Source organism: Pezoporus wallicus, unplaced genomic scaffold, assembly GCF_028554395.1.
Source record: "Pezoporus wallicus isolate ANWC-B61680 ecotype Strahan unplaced genomic scaffold, APGP_CSIRO_Pwel_v1 contig_2439, whole genome shotgun sequence".
Taxonomy (NCBI): domain Eukaryota; kingdom Metazoa; phylum Chordata; class Aves; order Psittaciformes; family Psittacidae; genus Pezoporus; species Pezoporus wallicus.
This window is the reverse complement of record NW_026638501.1, coordinates 1,480,164-1,495,145: the sequence shown is the minus strand read 5'-3', so window position 1 is coordinate 1,495,145 and position 14,982 is coordinate 1,480,164. Positions and strand designations below refer to the sequence as shown.

Sequence of the window (14,982 nt, the reverse complement as noted above, 5' to 3'; positions counted from 1 at the left end):
GCCTGTTAGTTCAGAAGGTCTTCTGCTATTTCCAAAAGTGTTCAATGTGAGAAAGGAGGATGGACTTCAATGAAGTACCCAAGGTTATGCTGCAAATTAGTGGCAAGGTGGGAAGCACCTCACAAACAGTCCCCTCCTGGGATTGTGGGGCTGATCCATCTATCTGAAATTAAAAGAAAGCCAGACCTCTCTGATACATTTAAGCCAATCTGTATTGAGCATTTTGCTACGAGATTCAATTATAAAAAGACAAAGAAAGAAAAATCTTGTAAAGCTAGACTAAACTGTGTTAACAGCATAGTGGTCATTCTTTGATGTGGTGCTTTAGAGGAGCTGAGGCAGAACATGCTGTTCCTGTGCGGTTTAATAATAATAAGGCTGTGAAACATTTTCTGATGCAAAAATCCAAGACTTGTCACCATCTAACACTGGACCTTAAAATCACCAGACCTGAATATATGAAGACGAGCTGTATTAATTAACAGCATCTGTGCTCATTTACACCAGCTAAATGTCTAGCCTAACATTCAATATAAGCAAATTTCTTGTCCCTTCCCAATTAGTTCTATTACAGAAAATCTAATTAAATCATATCTTTTAGTAGGAACTAAGAATTCAAGAGCTACTTTTTTTTCACTTAATTAGAAGCTCTTCGTCTTGAACTCTTAATTTTCTGAAAAAGATACCCAGCGATTCTTCCTCTAATCCACTTTGGTTACTGAATGAAATGGTTTATTTACTCTTGAATTAGCTCTTGAACTGTACGCTTAGGCTCCAACTCCTGTGAAGAGCTTAGAAAATGATAGGAATCATAGCTGCTTTTCTCCGCACCTCTGGATAAAACCTCTTCAGGTACAGCCTGTGTTTCTTTTGCGCCCAGAGAGCCATCTGGATGACCATCAGGAAAGCAAAAACACCAACTACCAAAGAAAAAGATTAAAAAGAAAAAAAAGAAAAAAAGGATTACATGTCATCTTCAGTGTCTGTTTCTATGAAACCAAGAGGGTTTATGGAAAAGTCTGCAGTCTCTTCTGTGGGTAGAGACAAGTTAACTCTACCTTTGCTCTCAGCCTTGCAATTGCTGAAATACCCTAGCCTAAGGCTCAGCTTCCATATCAGCATTCACAGAGATGATGATATCCCGAACTGTTAGACACACCCTGTATCACCTGTGGCTTCATCATAAATCACAAGGCCTCCTACGGCTTTAACTATTTTTTTTCGGTTTGCTTTTGGCCATGTTTGTTTTTACCTCTGGCTCCCAACCATAGCAGGGAGCTATGCTGCAACTTCCTGTTGCATGGAGGAAAAGCTTGGCCCTGGATCAAATAAGCAGCAGATGCACGAATACATTTAACTGCCTGGCAGCAAGGTCTTGCAAGGCCTAACAACTATAGTTACCCAGGCCCCTGCTGTGGTTATCAGGAGGCAGTAAGTGATCCCTTGGGAATCTCTCCCTTAGGGCTGAGTGGCACTGAATGGGGAATGCTTTTACAGGTGCTTTTTGCAAATTCATTATCCTTTCTTCCTTAAAATAAGCTGGAGGATCAAAAACATTCATGTGACATCTGGTCAAGTTTTGTTTGGGATAATGACAGCAAGGATGAGTGTGATGCATATGTTGCTGCTCCCTTCCCTTGTAAACGCAGCCCTACAATGTCTCCAAACTTTATGCTCCAAATAGAGCATAAAGCACATAAACATTGCATCTTTTCAAACAAAATTAGAAGCTTTATTTTTGCATAATGCAGTTTAATCCACTTTTGAAATTCCCTTTTCATTTGTAAACCACATGGGGTTATTTTTTTGTAAGCAGCTTTTATACGTTTCTGGTTTGGAATGGAAAAATAATTAAAAAGTGAACGATTTGGAGAACTCAGTCCCAAGGACCATATTTGTACAGGTATTTAGGTCTCTGAGGATGCAGGAAAGTACTGAGCAGGAGGTGAAAAAGTACTACTAGGCAGGCTGCTGTTGTGAAGTGGCTGCCTGCTACAAGCAAACAGGGAACTGCTACCAGGAACGTGTGTCTTTCCTCTCTTGAAATACTATGTACATCTGTTTTCCTCTACCTGTTAGAAGTGTTTTTTCCAGGTTTACAATGAAAAGAAATTTTATTATATCAAAAATGATTAACCATAAATGAAAAACAGTGACTTTTTTTTTTCTAAATTTCAAAGTCTGCTTTCAGTGTGGAAACAGAAGAGACAATACTTCACAAAAAGCAGAGAGCTGGTTTTGATCAAAAGAAGGTGTTGCAGTAGTGTTCTCACTTTCTGCGCTTTGAAGATTTATGCAGTTATGTCAAAAGGGGGATTTGATGGCAATATTTCATATGCTATAAAATTTTGGACAAATTTTATGTTCCCAGGATTCACTTCCGCAAACAACAGCTTAGAGACTATCTTTATTCTGTTTCAAACTTACCTGGCAGGGTTTGTGTCATCACTGTGAAACTAATCCAAGACCCAACCTGTTGCAAAGAAAAAGTCACTGTTAATTTTTTACTTTCTGTAAAGCAAAAGGGCAAGTTTTCTAAAGCTCCCCCTTGAAGAAGAGTGGGATATTTTTACTGGGAACAGGCAGGGAAAAATAGCTAGAAAGGAACTCCCCAGTGTGCTGCATGGGGTGAAGAGATGGGTGGTAAATCTTTGGATCACGGGAGTCTGTAGCGGAGAGGAATATACACAACAGTCATGATATTGATGTGAGAGAAGAGAGGGGTCTGGTGGAGAAACAATTGCCAGAGTAAAAAGACTCTGACATGCTGAACATAATGATTGATGTGCAGAGGGAACTACATCAAGGTATTGCAGACCCTCTGCAGGCAAAGGCTGAAACAGTAGCTGCCTACTCTTTGCATATAATCAGAAGAAAGGCATGTACCTCATACGTATAGTTGGGACAGGAAACCAGAAAGAAGAGCCATGTGAAGGGGTTGTAGGTTGGACTTGGAATACAGGATTTACTTCCTTTAAGAAAACAAAATAGCAGAAAATTAAAAAAAGACTCAGACAAAACCAGTTTCAATAAAGAGAGGGTGACTGAGGCTTAACCACAACTGACCTATGTAACAGCCATTCCCTGGACAATGCTTCCAGAGTACAACTTGTTAGAAAAGTTTCAGTGAAATCTTTTCAGACAGCAAAAGCTAGTGAGAATACTGAGCACTTAGTGAACCATATATCAGTTTTTACACAAAAGTCTGGCATGTCCAAAGAATGCAAACTTTGTTCAGCAGAAGAAAGACATGTAGTTTAACACAGACTATCCAGCAGGTGAGGTCTAAGGGCATTCCTCTGGGTTATAAAGGATGCAGCTCTATCTTATTTAGCCTGAGTTAACAATGTGAACTTGTCTCCTTTTGCATCCTCATCCTTCATCCCAGGGTAGAACAGAAAAAAACTCCTGAGCTAACAGGATGACTCTCCACAGCCAATGATAATGTTCACACGAAATGCCACACACGCAATACTTCATTTTTATGTTCTGGCAACAATGCTGTCTTTAATACTTGTAGGCACTGGGAATGTAGATTAATTATCTGGCTCTTGCTGCTTTTAAACCAAATTAGGCTCCTTGCAAAAAGCAACATAAGCACCTGCCTAACCACTGCACATCAAAAGCTTTCCAGAATAGAAACTGACTTCTGTGTGTGAAGTTGATCATACTGTGGTGAAGTATTTTCTTGAATAGAGTGTTATAGTGGGAGATTATACTATTATTATCTGAAAATATATTTTACTTTCTAGTATATATAGTATAATTTTTATTCGCATGGTACAAAAGATACTGAAAACCCATGCTTGGAGCAGCCTTTTAAGAGCATATATATACATTGATGGCTATGTAGGTAGTTATTCGTGAGTCTTTGTGTATTTGTACATATCTCCATGTGTATCTTTGCACAAGTTGCACATATCTAAAACTCTGCAATCTAGATTAAAAAATTTTGAAACTTATTTAAAATTGAATCTTCTGTTGTCAGTCAACAGGATGCTTTAAAGAACTTACATGCTTAAACCCATATTTAAATTACAGTTGTGCCTAATTAAGACAAATTTGCTATAAGCTTTGGAACAACAGTGTTGTTAATGTTGCCTTGACACCACATTCGTTTTGAAAATGTTATACCGATGGCAAGGTACCCACTTCATCTTTCTTTATTCTGTGGATGTAGATACATAAATTACTGTATTTCAGAAGATGGATAGGTTGAGTACACTTCAGTCTTAAATAGACAAACAGGAAACAAAGACAGACCTGAATGATTTTGGTGAGCTAAAGCTACATTGATAAAGTGATTTCCAGCTTCACACATCTGCAAGACATTAAAAAAGTATTTTCAGTTGTATGCTTAAAATGCGGCAGTAACTGTACTGCAGTGCATAACCAGAATCCCCCCCGTTACAGCTTAGTCTCTGTATACACAAAATATGTACTAAATGACTTTCCCATGGGAAATGCATTCTGTGATCTTTGTCAAACACACAAGTGTCTAGTGAGCACCATAGGCACAGCCAGGTGTAAAAGCTCATGTTTCACCTTCATAGAGGTCAGCACAGGCAGGCCCTCACTGTGGTTCCCACACCCAGCACGTACAACATGTTTTGGTCTGGGAAGATCAGAGAGGCTGCCTGGAGTCTAAGGAAATTAGCAAGATACTGTCTGAATTGAACGTCATTGTTGTTACTTGGATTTAATCCACTGGTTTTGTAAAGATGTCATGAGTTGTAGTACCTAACCTCTTCCTAAACAAGCTTTCAAACTGTTCAGCATAACACCTTTGTTCTGCTGGTTATAGAGTACAATAACCAGTTCTCCAGGTAAGTTATAGAGGAAATTAAAATAGGGTGAATAAAAAGGCAGCAGTTCTCTGAAAAGCAGACTGGTCGAATGGTTAGTAGTCAGGAATTGGTAAATTAAGGCAGTGAATATTATTCTTGTTTCTGCTACTCTGTTTAATGCCATCTTCAGCCCTAACCAACCTCTCAAACTTGGTCTTTAATATTTAGATGGTTTATACTTTGGATACCATGTCTCCTCACTTGGTTATACAGTACATAATACAGGGTGATTTCAGATTAGTTTATGGCTTCAGTACTTCAATTACAACTACTGTAGAATCAAAACCAATTACTACCCATACTTAAAGTAGGAACTTGTAGGATAACTACTTTCAATTCCTGAAAAAGAAAGCCTGTTAGTACAACAATCTAATTTTATGGTTTTCATTTCCCCCTGCTTTATGAAGAATACCAAAATGCAGTTTACATTGCAGTCTCAGACTGAACTGTTTTATTCATTTCTCTGTTTGAAGACTGACTTCTCTTTTCAAACTGAAAAAGTGCAGTGTTAAAAAGTTGGGTTTTCTTAAGTCATTTTTCATTCTAAATTTAGGAAAGTTGGAAAAATTAAGAAATTAAAGTAAAAAGGAAGATTGCTAAAGCCTAGAGATGTTAAAAGTATAAAGTCATAAAATTAATAGAAAAAAAAAGATACAATTGTAATTTTTAAAGCTAATTCTGAAAGTGATCCATAACAAATTTCAGTTAAAAATAATTTAAAGGAATCTGTAACTTAATTTTATATTGAAATGTGACATTATCTGAAAGAACATTTAGACAGCACTGCTGAAGAATTTTGCCTTTTTTTGGCAGAGGGATTTGTGGGGGTTTTGTTAGGAAAGTTTAAATCAGGTCTATTAGCAAAACTGTTTTCTGCATGGAAATGTATTCATGGAGCAAACCCTGCAGTCCTTTTATGTTTTTTAATTACTAACTGGCTGTCATCTATCATAAACACCAGATGTAAAACACTAAATAGCCAGAAAAGGAAATTCTATTATAAAGTACCATATCAGAAGCTGTAATTCCAGCCATAGCAGTAGAAATAATTTTAATTTACATGCTTCCAATTATGAGCTAGGAACATGATTTTTTTATGATTACTATTATTTGAAAGAAGAGTTTTAAAGTTAAAAGCTTTTTTGTGAAACACTATAAACACTAAAATGTGCAATGCCCACACCATTGTGGAGCAAGAGAGATTCACTGTAGTTAACAGCTACTAATTTTATCATCAATTCCAAATAAAGCAAGCAAAGGATAATTCTGCAGGGATTTTTATATTCTGTTGTAACTATTCTTATGTCGTTCTTTAGAAATGTGGCTGCTAGTGCTCTATATCAAGAAGTACTGCTAAATGTACACTAATCCTTAGTATCCCAGATGTAAAATATGAGGCTATGGGAAGCCACACTAAAAAAGACATCATATTTATGATGATAGAATGTTGAAGTCTACATGCTATTCTCCCTCTTCATATTCCACATGAGAAAAACTTCCCTGCAAAGCTTAGAGTAATTTCTCTAAATATGAGACTCTTTCAGAGGGGCCTGCTGACATGCTTCAAATGACTCAGTACTGTTGTTTACAGCAGCTGCAGGTATATACACTTAAATCAGGGTATGTAATACAGACAAGCCTTTAAAGAAGGGGAACAAAATAATCTTCCAAATATTTTATTTGTATGCTTTAGAAACCTGTGAAAACAGCTTCAGATTATTTTATTTTTCATGTTGCAGGTTTAAGTTCATTGTCTGAGAACCTTCCAGAACAAGGTCTGAAAGGGAAAGGTTTTGAGTTCCCATGGTTAGGAAGTTATCAAAAGAGCTGGAGGAATTCAGACCACAGATGAGGTGCTGATGCAGATCTGAAGGGGATGACCATATTTTATAGCAAATACCCCCAACAGGATTCATCTCTTTGTTTGAAGACAACATTTTTCATAAAAGCTATAACAGGCTGTGTTTCATTGAGGCAAGGAAATTTCATTAGAAAACAAGTTTTTTTCTATGCAGAGGTTTTGACAAGGTTTTACAGGTAGCACTGAATATTCAGGCAAGTGGTTTGCTTGGTTTCAAGTAACCCCTGAGTTTAGTAAACATGCAGACACAGTAAGGTGCTCTGCACACCACTGTCTACCACTGCCACAGCCTCCTGTCTCCACAGTACAGGAATACCGCTTCCAGCTGTAGAGCCTTACTGAGTGCATGAACTTCATGAGAGTAGTTTTTTGATTGAGTATTCTTTGCTATACCTTATTAGGGCAGGAAAAGCTGAGAACTGCGTGGCGAGTTCCAGAGACACACGCTGCCAAAACCATGATCTTTATGGGTTCTGATTTACAAAAGCATTTGAATATTGCTAAGAAGTTGTTGGAATGCTTTTCTGAATAGCGTTTGCCTGAAGGAGCCTAGACACATTACTGTCCCATCTCCCTGTTATATTTCTGGAAACTGATCTGTATCTGATTTTCAGTAAGGCTGACTTGGCTAAAGACCCATGCTTGCTTGGGTAAGTTGGCACTGAGCATTTCCAAGATCAATGTGCATGGAGGATGGAAGAGAACGTATGTTCCCATGTAAGAATTTCTTAGTGGCTCTTTGTCTCACTATATGGCTATATTCATTCAAATATCAGGTTTAGTAGCCTCAGCCATCCTCTGTCACTTGTCCTTTCCCTTGGCTTAACCCACTTTAGCAGGGATTGTTTTTACTGTTTTTAATAGCTGTTGAGGTTAAGTTATTCCAGGTACACAGTACTACTACAAAGTCTGCTGAGGATGTAATTCTTCAGTATTAAAATACCTTTAAAAAGTGGCAAGTTCCAATCTATCTAAATATAAATGCAGTTAGGAGTAGTAATAATTCTGATGATGTTCTCATGGCTATCAGATAGAGTACTTCACATCAAGCTTTTACAGATAAATAGTACTAGGAGATTCCATGGCCTAGAAACCTTAACAGATTTTCACTAAATCCAGTCAAAGGAAACAAGACTGTGAGCATGAACACACACACACGTGTATATATATATATATATATACACACATATATATACATAAATGCATAGCAGCATTACTGCATTTTGCTAAATCATGAGTAACTCTGATTCTACAGTCATTAATAAAACTTTATTTTTGTACATACCAGAAAAGCAAGGGCAGAAAAAGAAACTTGTCTGTAGCCAAATGCTAGAAAATAGAATGAAATTATAAATCGCATTTTACAGTATGCACATGGTTTGATGGGTGAAATTAATCTAGAGCTGCGGGGCAGAAATACTGCTTTCCTGACAGGTTCTGAAGGAAAAAGTGGATATTAACACACACACAGTATGAAGACAATGCAAACAGTAACAGTACTTGAGAAATGACAGTGTCTCCAGTGCTGATCTCAAGGCAGTTTTCACCTAACTTTTCCTAGTGTTTGTCAGCTTCATATACCCAAAGTGCTCTTGCCAAAGCAGCTGGTGGTGGTAAACTCCTTGGAAAGGGAAGCGGGAGGGGTAAAGTAGAAGAACCAGGTCATTGGCAGAACCAGTCCAGGAATCTCAGCATTATTCATAGGCCCTTCTATCTCCATGAGCAGAGAACCCAAGATGTAACCTATCCATAACTTTTTTCTTTTTTGCTTCCAGTTGTGAGGCAGTAGAGAGGCTTTATTTTATGGCCACTGTCTGCCTCACAGTCTCACCATGCTAGAAATGTATTTAGCTTTTGGAATTTTTACCTGACCTTTGCCTGCTCTCTCCTTTTAGCAATTGTCCCCCGTCCACTGCAGTGGTGTATCATGTTCATCTCCAAAGGTTTACAGGTCTGAGGGCCATGAACTGTGTGTATGTACCTCATTTCCCTAACCAGGTCTCGGAGAGCCTTTACTTTTGAGAGCCCTTTTTCTGGCACATGACTCCTCTGAGTTGCCAAAAATCCTGCACATGCTAAAAATCCTGCATAGCATTCTGCGACTATCTCCTTGCCTTCCCTTACCTGTCCCCAAATCAGCAGTCTCTGGATATGGCTGTGGAGGTCACCTCTCCTGCACCCAAAATAAATCATACATGCTAACTGTGCCAGAGGGGTGGTGATGCTGCAGCTTTAGTCTCATGTAGCTATTATTGCCATTTTAAGGCAGTTGCGAACAATTAGAAGTACTTCTGCATGCTTTCTCTTTTGGAAAGTTATGTCCGGAACAAATGATTCCCTCCATAAAGAAGCTGCACCTTCTGATTTGATGGCCTAGACTGCTAAAAACTGTGTTTAGAGAGGTTTCAACATTGTTTGCAGCATTACTGTTAAAGCCACACCAAATTCAACTTTCAGTTAATCACTTAATTCTTAAATAGAACTTGTGTGTTATTTTGAAAGGAAAGCAAGTGCCATGTAGGATATTTTTTTTATTGAAAACAAAAATTTTAATTTAACTGAGTGTAAATAAAAATGGCAAATCAAACCTTTTGTTCCCAAGGCTCATAAATAAGATGCAGAAAAAGGCTCAGGTGTAGCAAGGAAAGTAAAGGAGCAGGAAATAAAATTTATGCCAATTATACTCAAAAGCAGCAAAATTTCAAAGAGTAAACAAGAAAAAAAAAAACATGAAGAAACAGCAGTGTAATAATGAAATCTGAGAAGGAATAAAATGATGAATGAAATCTGGAAGCAAAATCATAGGATTTTTTGTCATTATCAGCATTAATATCTGATTAACTTTTTCTGGTTTCTCACAAAAAAATAATCTTAATTTTTATTGAGAGGATGCACCTTTAACAAATAAATACCTCCTCTAAGAAAATGGAGCCAGCTCTGCTTCAATCCTACATTCTTAATACAAACATTGTGAAGATGAGCAAAATATATCGATCTTCGCATTTTCTCCACTTGGTCAATATTTCCAGTTCACAAAACTAGACAGTGATTGACCCTGACTGAACAGGAACATACATTCAGCAGCACAGCAGGAGTGCCTCATGCACAATAGTCTTCCTTCTGACAGGGAGTAAAGGCTAATCTCTGGCTAGATTAGTCATATGCTCTCATTTGAGAGCCTTCTATTGATTTTGAAGGACTTAAAGTTGCATGCAAAAAACTTTTTAAAAACCAAGGTCAGTTTTGTGTTCTACTTATACATACATGGTGGCGTATATTGTGGGTGATTGATGTAGTATGCAATCCAGGAAGTGAATCCCCAGTAAAAGGCACAGCCCTGGAATGGACAAAAGAGAGGTTTTGGGTTTTTTGTTAGACAGGGTGATAAACAAGTACAAACCATAACTTTATAAATTCTGGTAAGTGCTAAACACAGATGACTGCTGAAAAACTTTGCAGTGGCTTTTTGAGTTGCAGAATATAGATCTTTTCAAGATGCTATGAAGCCACTAAAAAAAAAGTAAAATGGCACACAGTGTAGATTTTTTGGATTGTTAAATGTATTTTATACCTTTTGTAGAAATTGACATTTGTTTTCTCCTTATTAGATTCTACTGCTAAAGGGCACATTTCTCAGAGCTGTACTATTAAAAGTCTATGGCTGGTTAACACAGCTGAACTGCTACTATACCTTAATCTCAACATTTCCAAGAAATATAGAGCTAGCCAAACAGAATGCTAAACCAGCTAAAACGAGTAAAACTGAAGAGGCCTGGTTTAACCCTGGCAAAAAAATGGCATACAGTTCCTATAAAGATATTTGAGCTACATACTGCATCTACTCCCATGGATCCAGGCCCACTTCATCTTCTTGTTAAAAAGCAGTACTCCAGCTGCCTTTGCTTGATGAATGAAGTCATGGGATTGGGAAAGCCCAGAGGTAATGTTGGTCTGGGTAGAGGGGGTCACTGCTCTCGTCCTTTGTACAAGGGCAAAACCAAAACCCACCAGCCAAAGAACTGAAAACACCCAGGAGACTGCATAAAGCCTTTCTATGTGTCTAAGCTAAGGATCCTATGCTCAATACCTTCTTGAGAAGAGCAGTGTGCTGGGACTGGATACAGCTCTATCCCGTAAGTAGGGCTGCAAGTCAGGCTTTCTCCTTTTAAACTTTTTATGCAATGCCACCAGTACACAAGGGGATAATCGTAACCCTGAGTCTTTAACTCCCACATGCATGAGTCACTTTGGAAATGGCATTCTGGTTCCAAAGCTCTTTAGCTTTCTCTAGCCGTGCATCTCATTAGCTCCTTTCTGACTGGAACTGAGTCAAGCCCCCTACCATGGCCATACATTTATCTCCTTCACTAAAATCTTAAATGTATTGCAAAGCTTTTAAAGGGAGGATCTTTACATCACACTGAATGGGATGGGAAGTGAGGTGATATAAAATTACCAAGACAGAGTATATGAAATAAAAGAAAGTAGAGCCTGTAAGTAATGACACACAGTTGAAACTGGGGAGGCTTTGGGAGACACAAGATTTTAGGCCACCTCAGTATCTTTCCTTCTGGGGCATCCATCTATAGAAGGAGAGTAATTATTATTTTTTTTCCATCTGTAATTTGGTTTTCACTTCCTAATGCAAGCCTGTCTCATGCTCTATATTTATATTGCACTGAGGAAGTAGAGTGATTTCTGTTAGCATTACTAGATGTTGCAGCAGCATATCTCACAATAAAATAGTATTCAGTCTGACAAATATCCTAGACATGACATTCAGTCCCTTGGGTGGATGAGTCAAAGTGGACATTGACATGCAGGAGCAAAAGCTGACATTGATTTCAGTTCATGTCCTTGGGGACATGGCCCTGAATTTTTTCCTATATTTGTATTTTGACTAATTCCTGGAGCTAGAAATAAATTGTTTTTTATTCTTCTGTCTTCTTCCAAGGACTGCTTTGATATGGGAATATTATCTCTTACAGGAAATGATAAACATATTGTCACCTTTATCATATTTTTCAGAGGAGTGTGCCCTCCCGAAAACTTGTGAACAAATAATGTCTCCAGAAGATGTCTGATGTAGTGTAAACAATGGCAGAAGCAGGCCAAGCTGGAAGGGAAAAAAATCAACGTAAGTGGAAACTGCTCTTCATTACTTCACGATTTAATGTCACAAAAGGAGTAAGGACTAAAATCCTAAAACCGCAGTCACACTGAATTCGTTAAGATATTGTCTTAATTGAAGCATCTGTATCCAAAGATTAATGGAATCATTTTCAATATTATAAAAAAATTTTTTTCATTTTGCAGACAAGCAACTTATTTTTACTAGCCTTGAATTGAAGAGTTTTTTGAGCTCTGAATGAGATACATATTTTTGACAAGACATTAAAACAGGACAGCTGCGTATAAAAGCAGGCATCTGCTGTGCTTTTCCAGAAGATGTCTCCCATGTTTTAAGGCCACCTTAATACTCCTGTAGAATGTATCTGACATTTAAAAACATTCTGAATACCTTCTGAATGGTTTCTTTGTCCTTTGCCAACTCGGCTAGCTGCATGGAGGTAGTTTGTATTTCATTTCCTTGTGGATGCAAAATGAGATTTTGTTGCAAAGTTAATCTATGCTGATGGCTTTTTTGTTGCTCTTTACAATGAAATGAGGTAATTGTTGTAGAAATTATTTTACTGATTCTTTTTTGAGGAAGGTTATGAAACAATAACAGGCGTTGATGATTTGTTTCCGAGAATAAGTTGCAGCTCATAGAGATTGAGTTTCAGAAACAAATGTCAAGAGTGATTCCTGGTGGCATTTTATCTTGGTTACATTTACCGTATTACCAGAGCCCGTCTCACAGTGAACCAATTATAAGATATAAATGAAAAGTGGTTTTCAGCATATGAAATCTCAAAGAGTCAAAGATTAAACAATTTCAAAGTAATTAAACCAGAGAGAATTGAACTAAGAAAATTTCAAACAATTAACGACTTATCTAAAAGTCTAGAGCAAACTTTAAGCTTTGCTGGGAATTTTAAAATTAATTTGGTTTAGGATGACAACCTCAGATGAACTCATTAAGGGGCGGCCACTGGAAGGATTCCACACATCCCTTGCCCACTTAAATAAGGTTAAGGTATTGGTAACTCTTCTGTGCCATCAGAAATTATCTTCCTGTGAATGTATGAGCAAGAAAAGGAAGTTAAGCATCTTGCACTCTGGATTTGAATTCAGCTATTCTGTGTTCTTTCCCAGTTCCATTAACTCCCTTACTGTATGTATTTCCAAGTCTCTGTTTCTCCACCTGTAAAAGGTATTATTACTCACTGTGTTTCTCTGCTGTATACCAACAACCTTGATTCTGCAATCATAGCATGGAAAAAGTGTTGTGGGAAAGCTGTACAGTTTGTTGAGGCTCCTAGTTCTCTGTGTGCCCTCCCACTTCCAGTGCTCCAACTTGTGCAGCAAACAGGCTTTTCTTTATCATGTTCCACCCCTTTGCCAGGCACTAGTCCTCCAGAATGGAGACAGTCACACTGAAGGGAATTAAGCTCCTTAAGTGTGAAAGTTCCCAGCCTGCTTGGTGCATTAACCACCATCCTGTGGAGGGGTACAGTTGGTGGTGGAAGTGCCTTGATCATCCCTGGGAGTTACTGTGAATAGTGATTGCCACTTTCTTGTCTGCAAGAGTTTTTAATCCCTCTCGTTCATCAAGTCTGCTTTGTTTTTTCCAGAGTCCTGCAGAAGGTTTGGGAATGGCAGGGGCTGTTGAAGGTCATAAGAAGCTATCTTGGCTGTCTGCCCTCTCTTCCTTGCTTTTTTGGCACATTTTTGCATGCTAGAAGACTAAGCAGGTTGTGTTTCATTGTGGTCAGCTCCTGCTGTATTATATCAGAGCTGTTTCATTTTCCTTGTTAGCATTACTGTTCCACTGATGGAAGGAAGCAAAGCTATCTGGTTTATGCTTATATATGAGCTCCTCTGATTTATTTCTGTACAACCTGTTCTCTTCACTGTTTTATACTGCTAGCTGAGCTCTTATTTTTATTTGTCACTTAAGTTTTTTATTTCTAAAAAGTCTTTCAGAGCACAAACATGTAAAGTATGGTCCAACAGAAATAGTTCATTTTGAAGAGGTTAGTTTCAAAAATCAAAGTACCAGTTCTGAATTCCTATGGTGCTTCTTTTGAGTTTCTCAGTTTTTCTTGTCCTGACTTATGCCATGTAGATCTCTCAGAATTCCTCCTTGTGCCTAGGCAAGAGCTAGAGTGGAGGTAATTATCTTCTGTGCTGAATGCTGATGCTACTTATCTTATGAATGGGAATGTGCTGTAAGGATACTAGGAGTAGGACACCTGAAGTGTTGTCCTCTCTTACCTGTTAAGTGTGACTTTGGATGACTACTGCTGTAGGTTTTATTTCACCTTATGCTGTGAGTCTAGAGTGAAGACTACTTGGGTAAAATACTACACCTTCCATTGTGACGAGGTGCAGTGACCATTGCAACTGGGATCCTGGTTTTGGTCAGGCTTTTGAGTGCTGCTAGGATAACAAATGGCTATTGATAATAACAGTCTGAAACTCCCACTGCCTCTGAGACATTGCATGCAGCCTCAGAGCCTCAGTAACATTTTCAGCCCTGGAAATGCAGTCTCCATCCCTGGCTCCTTGTCCTCCAGGAAGATATTTCACACAAGTATCACTTACTGAACCACTGGGTGCCGAAAGTTCTTCTTAGTTTCCACATGATCATAGATAGTTGAGAGGCGAATGTAAAAGAACAGATATATTAGAAGAGGCCCAGTGTTTTCTGTTAGAAAAAACTAGAAAAAGAAAATAGATGTATCAGAGTAGGAAATTGTACTAATAAAGACAAGAGAAAAAGAATACCCTTATCCACAACACGTACTTGTCCTTTGAATGTATCTAGAAAATGAAAAAGAGGTTTCTGTGCAGAACATTAACCCAGTCAGGAATACTTCCTGGAAGGTGGTCACAATCACTGTTATCTCCTCTTTGTACTTTTGGCTGTGCTATCGAATGCCTATTAGGAATCTAAATAACACTGAAAATTGTGATCCAAAAGCTGAAGACAGCTTGCTTTTCACCAGTGTTTTTTGTAATTAAGTGTTCCATCAGATAAAACCCAACCAAGCATGACAGAGGCAAGCATAGCTTTGAATCCTGGTTGCTAGCAGAGTAACCTGGAAGGGAGGGTTCATTGCTTGAAATTTGGTGGCTGGTGCAGGAGCAGGACCTGACTGCCTGGTG

The 14,982-nt window shown here is 38.2% G+C and overlaps 1 protein-coding gene across 2 annotated transcripts in view; it reads right to left on the bottom strand.

Annotated features, from left to right (window-relative positions):
- Nucleotides 1–348: 348 nt before the first annotated feature.
- The window catches only part of TECRL (trans-2,3-enoyl-CoA reductase like), a 63,563-nt gene continuing 48,929 nt past the window's right edge, over nucleotides 349–14,982 (bottom strand). For both annotated transcript variants that reach the window (XM_057411058.1, XM_057411059.1), the window contains exons 5-12: nucleotides 14,419–14,534; nucleotides 11,719–11,824; nucleotides 9,973–10,045; nucleotides 7,994–8,037; nucleotides 4,264–4,321; nucleotides 2,887–2,972; nucleotides 2,428–2,473; nucleotides 349–920 (exon numbers count right to left, since the gene is read on the bottom strand). In XM_057411058.1, the coding sequence (XP_057267041.1) occupies nucleotides 793–920; nucleotides 2,428–2,473; nucleotides 2,887–2,972; nucleotides 4,264–4,321; nucleotides 7,994–8,037; nucleotides 9,973–10,045; nucleotides 11,719–11,824; nucleotides 14,419–14,534 (657 nt within the window). In that variant the 3' untranslated portion in view covers nucleotides 349–792. The remainder of the gene's footprint in view (nucleotides 921–2,427; nucleotides 2,474–2,886; nucleotides 2,973–4,263; nucleotides 4,322–7,993; nucleotides 8,038–9,972; nucleotides 10,046–11,718; nucleotides 11,825–14,418; nucleotides 14,535–14,982) is intronic.